The sequence below is a fragment of the Theropithecus gelada genome, chromosome 6 (genome assembly GCF_003255815.1).
Source record: "Theropithecus gelada isolate Dixy chromosome 6, Tgel_1.0, whole genome shotgun sequence".
Lineage (NCBI taxonomy): Eukaryota > Metazoa > Chordata > Mammalia > Primates > Cercopithecidae > Theropithecus > Theropithecus gelada.
Window position 1 is genome coordinate 164,928,944 of NC_037673.1, and position 16,362 is coordinate 164,945,305.

General features: G+C 45.5%; 1 protein-coding gene across 4 annotated transcripts in view; it reads right to left on the reverse strand.

Moving 5' to 3' along the window:
- Positions 1–16,362, reverse strand: part of SLIT3 (slit guidance ligand 3) — a 641,659-nt gene that overhangs the window by 73,224 nt on the left and 552,073 nt on the right. For 2 of the 4 annotated variants that reach the window (XM_025387959.1, XM_025387958.1), the window contains exons 20-22: positions 14,785–14,948; positions 14,728–14,730; positions 13,632–13,764 (exon numbers count right to left, since the gene is read on the reverse strand). In XM_025387959.1, the coding sequence (XP_025243744.1) occupies positions 13,632–13,764; positions 14,728–14,730; positions 14,785–14,948 (300 nt within the window). The remainder of the gene's footprint in view (positions 1–13,631; positions 13,765–14,727; positions 14,731–14,784; positions 14,949–16,362) is intronic. The other 2 variants (XM_025387957.1, XM_025387956.1) reach the window with 1 other exon arrangement.

Consider the following 16,362-nt stretch of genomic DNA (forward strand, 5'->3'; position numbering starts at 1 on the left):
TCTTTATCAAAGAATACCCATAATTATCTGAAAAGGCTATTAAAGTATTCCTCCCTTTTTCTTTCCTTCTTTTTTCTTTCTTTCTTTTTTTTTTTTGAGACAGAATCTCACTCTGTTACACAGGACGGAGTGCAATGGCACGATCTCAGCTCACCGTAACCTCCGCCTCCCGGCTTCAAGCGATTCTCCTGCCTCAGCCTCTCAAGTAGCTGGGATTACAGGCGCCCAACACCATGTCTGGCTAATTTTGTATTTTTAGTAGAGACGGGGTTTCTCCATTTTGGTCAGGCTGGTCTCAAACTCCCAACCTCAGCTGATCTACCCACCTTGGCCTCCCAAAGTGCTGGGATTACAGGCGTGAGCCACCGCGCCTGGCTCCTCCCTTTTTCAAATACATTTCTGTGTGAAGCCAGATTTCTTATACTTCACCCAAAAAACATACCACAACAAAGTGAATGGTGAAGCAGATATGAAAATCGAGCTGTCTTCTAGGAAGCTAGATATCAAAGAGATTTGTAAAAATATAAAACAATGAAACTCCTCTCACCTGCATTTCTTTTGGTTTGTCTTAAAAATGTGCTTTTTACATAAACATGTCATGGGTATATAATAGCTACTTTGAAATGGAATTAATGCATATTTTAACATTTTCTCAGTGTTAGTTTCTAATATGATCAATATCAATAACTATAACCCACATAAACACAGGTTCTTGGAGTCCTGGATGCTTTTGAAAAGCATAAAGGAGTCCTGAGACCTAAACATTTAAGAACCTTTGTTGGAATGGGCATGAGCACAGGATTTGGGGTCAAAGAGGGCAAGTGGTACTGTAGCTCTGCTTCAAAGAGCACTTGCAAGACTGAATGTGGAAATGAGGCTCCGTTTGGCTTGACTCACCCGGGGTAGAATTGAGAGGAGACTGTGAGAGAAGGGCCAGTGAGGGTTTGCAGAGGGCTGACTGGAGAAAAAAATCACCTCCTGCTTGGATGGCATTGCTGGGGTCTTGCATGCTTGCAACAGACTCTCACACCCTGCCCTTTAGAGAAATGCTGGGCAACTTTGTTTTTGCTTCTTCTCAGTGAATTAAACTTAATTTTGTTTTGTAAGCTGGCAGCCCTGCCTGAGATAACTAATGATGCTTGAGGGAGCTGGAAAGCTTGCATTGGAAACCCTGGATCTGGACTCAGCCAATGTCCCTGAACCAGAGGCTCCCGGCCATAATTCTCCAGGTCTGCCAGCTTTCACTTTCTTTGACACTCATTCTCCTGCTTACCCCCCACCCTCCACCCTAGGAAGACGGTTTGGGGACAGAAGTGAGGGCTGCCTTCCTCAGTGCACTTTGGAAGCCACGCCTGGCCAAGGGGAAGTGATACCATTTCCAAAGCAGAAAATCAGGTCTCCTCCCAAAGTGCTGAAGTTTACTTTACAATTATATGCAATTATCGTTGTTATTTCAGTTTCTGTTCCACGAGCTTTGGGAAAAAGCATTCATGGGCTATTGTCATGGCATTTCTGTCCTTTGACATGTGTCACTTGGCACTCAATTGGCCCAGGAAGGAGAGTATAACTGGGTCATTCTCTGCAGCCCCATCCCATGGCACAGCCCGGTCCAAGGGAAGGGCAGGAAGCTCACTGCATGCGGGGGCATTTGTGTACACAGAACTTCAAGGGCATGACCCCAGCTCAAACCCACGGTGGACATGAACTTTTTAGCAACTTTCAAGACCTCCCTTCCTTCCCTTGGGCTGGCAGCCCTAGTTTCAGTTTCTCTGAGCATTGGGAAATGCCTGGACCTGAAAGTGAGGTCCAGTTTCTCTGGAGCATTGGGAAACACACATTCAAGAATCCATGTGCGGCCGGCATGGTGGCTCATGCCTGTAATCCCAGCACTTTGGGAGGCCGAGGCGGGCAGAACACGAGGTCAGGAGATCGAGGCCATCCTGGTTAACACGGTGAAACCCCATCGCTACTAAAAAATACAAACAATTAGCTGGGCGTGGTGGCAGGTCCCAGCTACATGGGAGGCTGAGGCAGGAGAACGGTGTGAACCCGGGAGGCGGAGCTTGCAGTGAGCGGAGATAGAGCCACTGCATACCAGCCTACCAGCCTGGGCCACAGAGCGAGACTCGGTCTCAAAAAAAAAAAAAAAAAAAAGAAGAAAAGATAGATTCAGAGAGGTTTATTTTTCAAGATCATTTTCTTATTCATTTTTTTTTTTTTTTTTTTGAGACGGAGTCTGGCTCTGTCGCCCGGGCTGGAGTGCAGTGGCCAGATCTCAGCTCACTGCAAGCTCCGCCTCCCGGGTTTACACCATTCTCCTGCCTCAGCCTCCCGAGTAGCTGGGACTACAGGCGCCCGCCGCCTCGCCCGGCTAGTTTTTTGTATTTTTTAGTAGAGACGGGGTTTCACCGTGTTCGCCAGGATGGTCTCGATCTCCTGACCTCGTGATCCGCCCATCTCGGCCTCCCAAAGTGCTGGGATTACAGGCTTGAGCCACCGCGCCCGGCCTCTTATTCATCTTTTCCTGAATACCTGCTATGGGTTAGTTGCTGTGCTTAACTCTGAAGGGGGAAAGAAAACAGAATGTGAATGAGACACAATTGCTGCCCTCAGGGAGCTCTTGGTCTAGAAGGAGAAGTAAGTAAATAAGCAACTACAATACAGGGTGATCCACTTAGGAAAACAGGGCGGAGAGGCAGAGACACATTTCTTTCTTTTTTTTTTTTTTTTAATTTATTATTATTATACTTTAAGTTGTAGGGTACATGTGCATAACGTGCAGGTTTGTTACATATGTATACTTGTGCCATGTTGGTCTACTGCACCCATCAACTCGTCATTTACATCAGGTATAACTCCCAATGCAATCCCTCCCCCCTCCCCCCTCCCCATGATAGGCCCTGGTGTGTGATGTTCCCCTTCCTGAGTCCAAGTGATCTCATTGTTCAGTTCCCACCTATGAGTGAGAACATGCGGTGTTTGGTTTTCTGTTCTTGTGATAGTTTGCTAAGAATGATGGATTCCAGCTGCATCCATGTCCCTACAAAGGACACAAACTCATCCTTTTTTATGGCTGCATAGTATTCCATGGTGTATATATGCCACATTTTCTTAATCCAATCTGTCACTGATGGACATTTGGGTTGATTCCAAGTCTTTGCTATTGTGAATAGTGCTGCAATAAACATACGTGTGCATGTGTCTTTATAGCAGCATAATTTATAATCCTTTGGGTATATCCCCAGTAATGGGATGGCTGGGTCATATGGTACATCTAGTTCTAGATCCTTGAGGAATCGCCATACTGTTTTCCATAATGGTTGAACTAGTTTACAATCCCACCAACAGTGTAAAAGTGTTCCTATTTCTCCACATCCTCTCCAGCACCTGTTGTTTCCTGACTTTTGAATGATCGCCATTCTAACTGGTGTGAGATGGTATCTCATTGTGGTTTTGATTTGCATTTCTCTGATGGCCAGTGATGATGAGCATTTTTTCATATGTCTGTTGGCTGTATGAATGTCTTCTTTTGAGAAATGTCTGTTCATATCCTTTGCCCACTTTTTGATGGGGTTGTTTTTTTCTTGTAAATTTGTTTGAGTTCTTTGTAGGTTCTGGATATTAGCCCTTTGTCAGATAAGTAGATTGCAAACATTTTCTCCCATTCTGTAGGTTGCCTGTTCACTCTGATGGTAGTTTCTTTTGCTGTGCAGAAGCTCTTTAGTTTAATTAGATCCCATTTGTCAATTTTAGCTTTTGCTGCCGTTGCTTTTGGTGTTTTAGACATGAAGTCTTTGCCCATGCCTATGTCCTGAATGGTACTACCTAGGTTTTCCTCTAGGATTTTTATGGTATTAGGTCTAACATTTAAGTCTCTAATCCATCTTGAATTAATTTTCGTATAAGGAGTAAGGAAAGGATCCAGTTTCAGCTTTCTACTTATGGCTAGCCAATTTTCCCAGCACCATTTATTAAATAGGGAATCCTTTCCCCATTTCTTGTTTTTCTCAGGTTTGTCAAAGATCAGATGGCTGTAGATGTGTGGTATTATTTCTGAGGACTCTGTTCTGTTCCATTGGTCTATATCTCTGTTTTGGTACCAGTACCATGCTGTTTTGGTTACTGTAGCCTTGTAGTATAGTTTGAAGTCAGGTAGCGTGATGCCTCCAGCTTTGTTCTTTTGACTTAGGATTGTCTTGGAGATGCGGGCTCTTTTTTGGTTCCATATGAACTTTAAAGCAGTTTTTTCCAATTCTGTGAAGAAACTCATTGGTAGCTTGATGGGGATGGCATTGAATCTATAAATTACCTTGGGCAGTATGGCCATTTTCACGATATTGATTCTTCCTATCCATGAGCATGGTATGTTCTTCCATTTGTTTGTGTCCTCTTTTATTTCACTGAGCAGTGGTTTGTAGTTCTCCTTGAAGAGGTCCTTTACATCCCTTGTAAGTTGGATTCCTAGGTATTTTATTCTCTTTGAAGCAATTGTGAATGGAAGTTCATTCATGATTTGGCTCTCTGTTTGTCTGTTATTGGTGTATAAGAATGCTTGTGATTTTTGCACATTAATTTTGTAGCCTGAGACTTTGCTGAAGTTGCTTATCAGCTTAAGGAGATTTTGGGCTGAGACAATGGGGTTTTCTAAATATACAATCATGTCATCTGCAAACAGGGACAATTTGACTTCTTCTTTTCCTAACTGAATACCCCTGATTTCTTTCTCTTGCCTAATTGCCCTAGCCAGAACTTCCAACACTATGTTGAATAGGAGTGGTGAGAGAGGGCATCCCTGTCTTGTGCCAGTTTTCAAAGGGAATTTTTCCAGTTTTTGCCCATTCAGTATGATATTGGCTGTGGGTTTGTCATAAATAGCTCTTATTATTTTGAGGTACGTTCCATCAATACCGAATTTATTGAGCGTTTTTAGCATGAAGGGCTGTTGAATTTTGTCAAAAGCCTTTTCTGCATCTATTGAGATAATCATGTGGTTCTTGTCTTTGGTTCTGTTTATATGCTGGATTATGTTTATTGATTTGCGAATGTTGAACCAGCCTTGCATCCCAGGGATGAAGCCCACTTGATCATGGTGGATAAGCTTTTTGATGTGTTGTTGAATCCGGTTTGCCAGTATTTTATTGAGGATTTTTGCATCGATGTTCATCAGGGATATTGGTCTAAAATTCTCTTTTTTTGTTGTATCTCTGCCAGGCTTTGGTATCAGGATGATGTTGGCCTCATAAAATGAGTTAGGGAGGATTCCCTCTTTTTCTATTGATTGGAATAGTTTCAGAAGGAATGGTACCAACTCCTCCTTATACCTCTGGTAGAATTCAGCTGTGAATCCATCTGGTCCTGGACTTTTTTTGGTTGGTAGGCTATTAATTATTGCCTCAATTTCAGAGCCTGCTATTGGTCTATTCAGGGATTCAACTTCTTCCTGGTTTAGTCTTGGAAGAGTGTAAGTGTCCAGGAAATTATCCATTTCTTCTAGGTTTTCCAGTTTATTTGCGTAGAGGTGTTTATAGTATTCTCTGATGGTAGTTTGTATTTCTGTGGGGTCGGTGGTGATATCCCCTTTATCATTTTTAATTGCGTCGATTTGATTCTTCTCTCTTTTCTTCTTTATTAGTCTTGCTAGTGGTCTGTCAATTTTGTTGATCTTTTCAAAAAACCAACTCCTGGATTCATTGATTTTTTGGAGGGTTTTTTGTGTCTCTATCTCCTTCAGTTCTGCTCTGATCTTAGTTATTTCTAGCCTTCTGCTAGCTTTCGAATGTGTTTGCTCTTGCTTCTCTAGTTCTTTTAATTGCGATGTTAGAGTGTCAATTTTAGATCTTTCCTGCTTTCTCTTGTGGGCATTTAGTGCTATAAATTTCCCTCTACACACTGCTTTAAATGTGTCCCAGAGATTCTGGTATGTTGTATCTTTGTTCTCATTGGTTTCAAAGAACATCTTTATTTCTGCCTTCATTTCGTTATGTACCCAGTAGTCATTCAGGAGCAGATTGTTCAGTTTCCATGTAGTTGAGCGGTTTTGATTGAGTTTCTTAGTCCTGAGTTCTAGTTTGATTGCACTGTGGTCTGAGAGACAGTTTGTTATAATTTCTGTTCTTGTACATTTGCTGAGGAGTGCTTTACTTCCAATTATATGGTCAATTTTGGAGTAAGTACGATGTGGTGCTGAGAAGAATGTATATTCTGTTGATTTGGGGTGGAGAGTTCTATAGATGTCTATTAGGTCTGCTTGCTGCAGAGATGAGTTCAATTCCTGGATATCCTTGTTAACTTTCTGTCTCGTTGATCTGTCTAATGTTGACAGTGGAGTGTTGAAGTCTCCCATTATTATTGTATGGGAGTCTAAGTCTCTTTGTAAGTCTCTAAGGACTTGCTTTATGAATCTGGGTGCTCCTGTATTGGGTGCATATATATTTAGGATAGTTAGCTCTTCCTGTTGAATTGATCCCTTTACCATTATGTAATGGCCTTCGTTGTCTCTTTTCATCTTTGATGGTTTAAAGTCTGTTTTATCAGAGACTAGGATTGCAACCCCCGCTTTTTTTTGTTCTCCATTTGCTTGGTAAATCTTCCTCCATCCCTTTATTTTGAGCCTATGTATGTCTCTGCGTGTGAGATGGGTCTCCTGAATACAGCAGACTGATGGGCCTTGACTCTTTATCCAGTTTGCCAGTCTGTGTCTTTTCATTGGAGCATTTAGTCCATTTACATTTAAGGTTAAGATTGTTATGTGTGAACTTGATCCTGCCATTATGATATTAACTGGTTATTTTGCTCGTTAGTTGATGCAGTTTCTTCCTAGCCTCGATGGTCTTTACATTTTGGCATGTTTTGGAGATGGCTGGTACCGGTTTTTCCTTTCCATGTTGAGTGCTTCCTTCAGGGTCTCTTGTAAGGCAGGCCTAGTGGTGACAAAATCTCTAAGCATTTGCTTATCTGTAAAGGATTTTATTTCTCCTTCACTTATGAAACTTAGTTTGGCTGGATATAAAATTCTGGGTTTAAAATTCTTTTCTTTAAGAATGTTGAATATTGGCCCCCACTCTCTTCTGGCTTGGAGAGTTTCTGCCGAGAGATCTGCTGTGAGTCTGATGGGCTTCCCTTTGTGGGTAACCCGACCTTTCTCTCTGGCTGCCCTTAAGATTTTTTCCTTCATTTCAACTTTGGTGAATCTGGCAATTATGTGTCTTGGAGTTGCTCTTCTCGAGGAGTATCTTTGTGGCGTTCTCTGTATTTCCTGGATTTGAATGTTGGCCTGCCCTACTAGGTTGGGGAAGTTCTCCTGGATGATATCCTGAAGAGTGTTTTCCAACTTGGTTCCATTTTCCCCCTCACTTTCAGGCACCCCAATCAGACGTAGATTTGGTCTTTTTACATAATCCCATACTTCTTGCAGGCTTTGTTCATTTCTTTTTCTTCTTTTTTCTTTTGGTTTCTCTTCTCGCTTCATTTCATTCATTTGATCCTCAATCGCTGATACTCTTTCTTCCAGTTGATCGAGTCGGTTACTGAAGCTTGTGCATTTGTCACGTATTTCTCGTGTCATGGTTTTCATCTCTTTCATTTCGTTTATGACCTTCTCTGCATTAATTAGTCTAGCCGTCAATTCTTCCACTTTTTTTTCAAGATTTTTAGTTTCTTTGCGCTGGGTACGTAATTCCTCCTTTAGCTCTGAGAAATTTGATGGACTGAAGCCTTCTTCTCTCATCTCGTCAAAGTCATTCTCCGTCCAGCTTTGATCCGTTGCTGGCGATGAGCTGCGCTCCTTTGCCGGGGGAGATGTGCTCTTATTTTTTGAATTTCCAGCTTTTCTGCCCTGCTTTTTCCCCATCTTTGTGGTTTTATCTGCCTCTGGTCTTTGATGATGGTGATGTACTGATGGGGTTTTGGTGTAGGTGTCCTTCCTGTTTGATAGTTTTCCTTCTAACAGTCAGGACCCTCAGCTGTAGGTCTGTTGGAGATTGCTTGAGGTCCACTCCAGACCCTGTTTGCCTGGGTATCAGCAGCAGAGGCTGCAGAAGATAGAATATTTCTGAACAGCGAGTGTACCTGTCTGATTCTTGCTTTGGAAGCTTCCTCTCAGGGGTGTACTCCACCCTGTGAGGTGTGGGGTGTCAGACTGCCCCTAGTGGGGGATGTCTCCCAGTTAGGCTACTCAGGGGTCAGGGACCCACTTGAGCAGGCAGTCTGTCCCTTCTCAGATCTCAACCTCCGTGTTGGGAGATCCACTGCTCTCTTCAAAGCTGTCAGACAGAGTCGTTTGCGTCTGCAGAGCTTTCTGCTGCTTTTTTGTTGTTGTTGTTGTGTAGCTGTGCCCTGTCCCCAGAGGTGGAGTCTACAGAGACAGGCAGGTTTCCTTGAGCTGCTGTGAGCTCCACCCAGTTGGAGCTTCCCAGCAGCTTTGTTTACCTACTTAAGCCTCAGCAATGGCGGGCGCCCCTCCCCCAGCCTCGCTGCTGCCTTGCCGGTAGGTAGATCGCAGACTGCTGTGCTAGCAATGAGGGAGGCTCCGTGGGCGTGGGACCCTCCTGGCCAGGTGTGGGATATGATCTCCTGGTGTGCCTGTTTGCTTAAAGCGCAATATTGGGGTGGGAGTTACCCGATTTTCCAAGAGATGGAGACTATCCTGGCCAACAGGGTGAAACACTGTCTCTACTAAAAAAAAAAAAAAAAGATACAACAATTAGCTGGGCGTGGTGCCGCGTGCCTGTGCGCCCTGGAGGTTCACGCCATGTGCTAGTCTAAGAAACTGGCATGTTCAAGTTCTGTCCCCAGAGGCATTATTAGCAGCGTGGATCAAAGAAACATTCCCTGGAGGAGCCTGGGTTGTGTTCTGTCGCTTACACCTGAGGGTACTGCGTACCTGGTTTCATTGCACTTTCCTTTATTGCACTTTGTAGATATTGCGTTTTTTAAAAATTGAAGGTTTCTGGCAACCCCGCCTCAAGCAAGTCTCTCAGCGCCATTTTTCCAGCAGCACATGCTGGCTTCTTGTCTCTGTGTTACATTTTGGTAATTCTCACAATATTTAAAACTTTTTCATTATTATTATACTTTTATGGTGATCTGTGATTAGTGATCTTTGATGTCTCTATTGTAATTGTTTTGGGGCACCATGAACCATGCCCATCAAAGATGATGAATGTAATTGATAAATGTTGTGTGTGTTCTAACTGCTCTACCAACTAGCTGTTCCCTGTCTCCCTCTCCTCGGACCTCCCTATTTCCGGAGACACAGTACAATATTGAAATTGAGCCAACTAATAACCCTACAATGGCCTCTAAGAGTCACACATCTCTCACTTCAAATCAAAAGATAGAAATGATGAAGTTTAATGAGGAAGGCATATCAAAATCTAAGACAGATCAAAGCTAGGCCTCTTGGATCAAATAGCCAAGTTGTGAATGTAAATAAAAAGTTCTTAAAGAAAATTAAAAGTGCTAGTCCAATGAACACATGAATGATGAGAATGACTTATTGCTGATATGCAAAAACTTTTAGCAGTCTGGATAGAAAATCAAACCAGCCACAACATTCCCTTAAGCCAAAGCCTAATCCAAAGCAAGGCCCTAACTCTCCTTAATTCTGTGAAGGCTCAGAGGGGTGAGAAAACTGCAGAAGAAAAGTGTGAAGCTAGCAATAGTTGGTTCATGAGGTTTAAGAAAAGAAGATGGCAGAGCGCAATGGCTCATGCCTGTAATCCCAGCACTCTGGGAGGCCAGGGTGGTGGTGGGGAGGGATCACAAGGGTCAGGAGATTGAGACCATCCTGGCTAACATGGTGAAACCTCGTCTCTACTAAAAATACAAAAAATTAGCCTGGCGTGGTGGCGGGCGCCTGTAGTCCCAGCTACTGGGGAGGCTGAGGCAGGAGAATGGCGGGAACCTGGGAGGTGGAGCTTGCAGTGAGTCGAGATTGCGCCACTGCACTCCAGCCTTGGTGACAGAGCGAGACTCCATCTCAAAACAAAACAAAACAAAACAAAACAGAACAGAACAAAAAGAAGCTATCTTCATAACAGAAAAGTGTAAAGTGAAGCAGCAAGTGCTGACAGAGAAGCTGTAGCAAGTTATCCAGATGATTTAGCTAAGATCATTGATGAAGGTGGCCACACTAAACAACAGATATTCCATGGAGACAAAAATAGCCTTTTATTGAAAGAATATGCCACCTAAGACTTTCACTGATAGAGAGGAGAAGTCAATGCCTGGTTTCAAAGCTTCAAAGGGCAGGCTGACTCTCTTGTTAGGGGCCACTGCTGATGGTGACTTGAAGTTGAAGTCAATACTCATTCACCATTTGGAAAATCCTAGGGCCTTTAAAGAATTATGCTAAATCTACTCTGCCTGTGCTCTAGAAATACAGCAACAAAGACTGGATGACGGCATGTCTGTTTACGGCATATTTTGCTGAATATTTTAAGCCCATTGTTGAGACCTGCTGCCCAGGTCTTTATGAAATCTTAAGAAATCTTTATGTCTATAAAGATTTCTTTCAAAATATTACTGCTCACTGACAGTGCACCTGGTCACCCAGGAGCTCTGATGGAGATGTACACACAGATTAATGTTGTTTTCATGTCTGCTAACATAACATCCATTCTGCAGCCCATGGATCAAGGAGTAATTTCAACTTTCAAGTCTTATTATTTAATAAATACAGTTTATAAGGCCATAACTGCCATAGATGGTGATTCCTTTGATGGATTTGGGCAAAGTAAATTGAAAACCTTTCGGAAAGGATTCACTGTTCTAGATGCCATTTGAACATTTGTGATTCATGGTAGGAGGTCAAAATAGCAACATTAATAGGAGTTTGGAAGAAGTTGATTCCAACCCTGTGGATGACCTTGAGGGGTTCAAGACTTCAGTGGAGGAAGTAGCTGCAGATATGGTGAAAATAGTGAGAACTAACATTAAAAGTGGAGCCTGAAGATGTGACTGAATTGCTGTAATCTCAGGCTAAAACTTGAGCAGATAAGGAATTGCTTCTTACAGATGAGGAAAGAAATTGGTTTCTTGAAATGGAATCTACTTTTGGTGAAGATGCTATGAACGTTGTGGAAATGACAACAAAGGATTTAGAATATTATATAACCTCAGTTGATAAAGTAGAGCAGGGTTTGAGAGGATTGATTCCAATTTTTTTTTTTTTTTTTGAGAGAGTCTCACTTTATCGCCTAAGCTGGAGTGCAGTGGTGCAATCTTTGCTCACTGCAACCTCCGCCTCCCAGGTTCAAGCCATTCTCATACCTCAGCCTCCCCTATAGCTAGAATCACAGGTGTGCGCCACCATGCCCCACTAATTTTTGTATTTTTAGTAGAGGTGGGGTTTCACCGTGTTGGCCAGGCTGGTCTCGAACTTCCACCCTCAAGTGATCCACCTGCCTTGGCCTCCCAAAGTGCTGGGATTTCAGGCGTGAGCCACCGCGCCTGGCCTTGACTCCAATTTTAAAAGAACTTCTACTATGGGAAAATGATGTTAAACAGCATTGTGTACTACAGAGAAATCTTTCATGAAGAAAGAGTCCATCGATGTGACAAACCTCACTACTGTCTTATTTTAAGAAATTGCCATAGCCACCCAATGTTTGGCCACCACCCTGATCAGATAGCAGCCATCAACATCAAGACAAGACCCCCCACTAGGAAAAAGATTACAGCTCGCTGGAGGCTCAGGTGATCATTAGCATATTTTAGCAATAAAGCATTTTTGAATTAAGGTATGTACATTGGTACACTGTTTTTTTCCAACACAATGAGATTGCACGCTTAATAGACTACGGTATAGTATAAACATAACTTCGATATGCACTGGGAAACCAAAACATTTGTGTGACTTGCTTTATTGCAGTTTGTGCTTTATGGTGGTCTGGAACTGAACCCACAATATCTCCAAGGTATGCCTGTATGTGCTAACCTGGCCCAGAAAAGGGGATGTGCATAGGGCTTGGTAAGAGAGATGTCAAAGTCAAGCATCAGATGTGTGTGGTGTGGTGGTATGTGGTGTGGTGGTATGTCAGTGTGGTGTGTGGGTGTGGTGCTGTGGTGGTGTGTTGGTGTGGGGTGTGGGTGTGGTGGTGTGTGGTATGGTGCTGTGTGAATGTGGTGATGGTGTGGTGTGTGGGTGTGGTGGTATTTGGGTGTGGTGCTGTGTGGGTGTGGTGGTGTATCAGTGTGGTGTGGGTGTGGTGGTGTGGTGTATGTGGGTGTGGTGCTGTGTGGGTGTGGTGATGGTGTGGTGGTATGAGTGTGGTGGTGTGTCAGTGTGGTGTGTGGGTGTGTCAGTATGGTGTGTGGGTGTGGTGGTGTGGGTGTGTGGTGTGGTGGTGTGTGGTGTGTGGTGTTGGTTTGTGGGTGTGTTCCTGTTCGGGCACTTGGGCTGTTCCTGTTGCCTCTCCCTGGCTCTGCCCACTCCCATGCAGGGCCTTTGCTTATGCAGCAATTTCAGCCTGGAGCACCGCCTCCTCCCTCCTAGTGACCTGCCCCTCACCCCTCAGCTGGCAGCTTTAGCATCATTTCCCCAGGGCAGCTTTCTTGGAGCTTCCTGTCTCTGTTATACTTCTCACTTTGCATGTCCTAGCAACCTTGTACCTCTTTTTTTGTAGCATTTTTCACAGTTGTCACTTCACATGTGATCTGCAATGATCGCATGAATGTCTACCTTCCCTAATACCATGAGCCCCGGGAGTGGAGGGGTCACACCCATCTTGCTCGCCGTTGTCTCTCCATTGTGAGCAGAGTACCTGACACCCGAGAAGCCTGGTCGATATGTGTTGCGTGGATGAGTGAAGGAGTGGACGGATGCGAGTGTGCACATGGTGTGTGTTGGTTGTGCGAGTGTGTGATGCTCCTCTGGTCCTAGCTGCAGTGCTCCTGGTGCATTCCAGGGAGGCCCCCTCACTAGGGGACCACTTCGTCCTTCTGTCTGTGCTTTCCAGGGGGCAGAAATAGGATTTTCTCCATAATATTAAGAGCCCTTCAGGAAGAGGCTAACACCTTTTTTGTTGAGCTGGGAGTTTCTGGTGCAGAGACAGGACCTGAGGAGTCAGTGGCAGGAGTGGAATAAGAAAGCTCCCGTTCTGAGAATGGATGGGACTCAGAGCTAAGACCTCATCTGTAAAATGGGGCCTCATGCTTGACAGGGCTGTTTGAACTTGGAATAGGATCCTATTCAGAAAAGTGCTTTGTAAGCCACAGCATCCACTGGACAATGTTTTCACAATTATCCTGCACTGCTGCAGGAATCAGACTAAGAGACTGCTGAGGAGTCTTAGGAAGAGGGTGTACAGAGCAGGGGTTTCAGGGATGATATGGAAAATGAGGCAATAACCCTCCCACTTATATTCAGGGTAGCTTTAGGAATTACGGGGTCAGAGACTCCTCCCCTGCCAGGCAGAGGCACTGGGGGAGCCGTGTTTCCTGTGCCCTTGTCAAAGCTCATGGCTGCCATCTTGGTGAGGGCTCCACTGCCATCTTGCTGGGATCCATTCAAGTAGGGTCTCCCCAGGGCAGTTTCGCCATGTTGCCTTGCTCGAGATTCTGGGGTAAAGCATGGAGGATGCTGCTGGTGGTGAGATGACAGGGTGCTTGGAGGCGCTGGGGGTACTTACAGCTCGGTCACATCCTTGGGCATGCCTTTGGGGAGGGCGCGGAGCCCCTTGTTGCTGCATCGCACCACTGTCTCCACGCAGGTGCACTGCTCCGGGCAGCGCGGGCTCAGCTGGCAGCTACTCTCGTCGTTGCCTGTGGAGAGCCCCAGAGAGGGTGAGCGTTGTGGGAGATAAGCCCCACTGGGGGGCGCCAGTGAGCAAGGCTGCGTGTTCTCCACAAAGACAAGTTGTCCCCTGTCCCAGTTGTGTGCTAGAACCAGGAATAGGGTACCTGCTGGTCTCATCCGTGGTTGGCGGGTGTCGCCTACCTTCTACCTCATTTGAGGTAAGATGAAGACCATCCAGGAGGCTCAGCAAGAGTAACAGGAAAGAGGTCACCATTCCCAGATCAGGAATAAGCCCAATTGACTGGAGGAGTGCTCGGGGGAGGGGGCAGTCTCGTCTTTTCGCTTCCTCTTTCTCCTTTCCTTCTCTTCTCCCAAAACTACACAGTCCCTCCAGGGTGGTGAGTGTGTCCCAAGCCTCCATTACGCCTTAATCTCAGTTAATTATCTGTCTCTAGATAACCCAAAGTTGATCAAGTAAAGAACTGTGCTGGCTTGAATTTATGCAAATAAATAGGCCCTCTGGGATCCTGAGAACCAAAACCTCAGATATCCATATCCCCAGCCAGTGACAAGACTTTTCTTGAAGTCTGTTTCTCATGAGTACATACTCTGAGTCTCATTATGATGCAGAGAGGAAGACTGAGGCCAGGACTCCCATGTACAGTTGTATAGGTTGTGCACTCCACAAGGGTGCCATATCATTTAAGGGGTACCAATCTCACTGTGGACATGATAGATTAGTATATGTGGTACAACAGTGTTCTCATAGATGGCAGTATCTCATTTTAATGAGCAGTGTCTTGTCTTAATGAAGACAGATTTCTAACCGATGGAAGTAAAATGACTTCTGAAGTGGGCGACTTCTCTTAACTGGCATGAAGGAGCCATGTGGACTAGCAGCAGATCTGCAAAGTTCTCCAGAGCTCCAGCTGTGTGCCCAAAGCAAAGTGGAATCAGACCTCAGGGAGTATCTGATCCTTTATCTCCACCATCTTCCTTGCCTTCCCAGGGCCTTCCCTGCAGCCCTTGACCCCCAGCCTTCTCACCGTCACAGGTGAAGTCCTGGATGGCCACATCCTGGATGGGAATCTCCTTGAGGAAAAACGGCTTCTGGCACCTAGGGTTCCCACTGACAATCCGCCTCTTCCTTAACCACTTGCCGAGCCAGGCCAGGTGGCAGTTGCAGTTGAAGGGGTTGGACAGGAGGTTTCTAGGAAGAGAGAAGGGTGCTTAGCCTCCACCCTTCTACTGTGGGAGCGGCCCTGGGATCTGCTGCCCAGAGCCCAGCTCTCCCAGCCGGGAAGGAGGAGGTCTCAGGAAGGAAATGTAGGCTCTTCCCCAGATGCAGTCTCTGCGAGGGTCTCATTCCAGACCTCCGCCACTGATGGATGCGTCTGTGGTCTCTCGTCATGCCCTCCCTTGTGTACTGAGCCCTGGCTGTGTGAACTGCCTTTGGGTCCTTAGCAGAGATTTACCCCGAGAGCCTTCCCACTTACTACTCTCCTTGCTGGGAACCCGTATCTTTACAGGTTGCTGGCTGGCTTCTCCTCATTCTTTAGTCCTTGGCTTCAGTGACATTTCATCAAGGAAGCCTTCTCTGAGTCCCCCATATCAAGTGGGACACTTCAGCCCTATCCTATCGTTTCCCACATAACCCTTCATTCTCCCCGTAGCACCCATGGGAGTGTGCAATGATTGGTTTCTGTGCTCGTCTTGCACCGTGGACTCTACACACACGAGGGTGGGGTCTGTTTGCCTCTGCATATCCGGAAACTACCGTTATGTCATCACAGGCCCTTTATATGCATCTGTGGACTGACGGAGAGATGAGGGGATGCTGGCAGCTATCCCTCTATCCCTTCGTGAGTGTTTACTACAGGACTGGGACCATGCCACGCGCTTTATAAATCCATTGTCTCATTCATTCCTGTCACAGCAACCCCAGGAAGGAGGTAACATTGTCTTCCTTTTCTCACATGAGGAAAGTAAGGCTTGGGGAGCTTATGTAAGAGGGGCAGATGGCCCTTGAGTGGCCGTCGGATGATACGGCAATGAAGGGCTTGCGAGTGGCTGTTCCGGGGTTGGAGTCCAGGCTCTGACACTCAGTAGCTGTGAAGCGGGGCAAGTTACTTCACGGGTCAGAGCTGGTTCCCCGAATGCTTTGACTGCCCCTCTGGGCATCTTAGGTGTCTTTGGATTTCCAGTGTGGAGGTACCTCAAAGAGGCTAAACATGGACTAAAATGGACCAGCTCACTGGTGTTAGCTCCCAACCCACTGTCCCTCCTGTTGATGTCACTCATTCGATTCATTCCTCTACTGAACAATTATATGCCGGGCTCTGCTTATGCTCTTGGCACAGATCTAAACATTAAGGATACAGCAGTGAACAAAGCAGTTGCATATCCCTGTCCTTCGGGATCTTATACGGTGATGGGCAGATAATATATGATTAACAGCAAATTAGTAAATGACACAGTATATTAGGCCATGGTTAGTGCTATGCAATATTAGGGGGCAGGGCTAGAGGGATTGGGGTTATGGCAGAGGGGTGGAGCGGGGTGAGGCAGGTGACGCTTGAGCAAAAGTGGAAGGGAGGGAGGCCGGGGGGAGGGAGGCCGGGGGG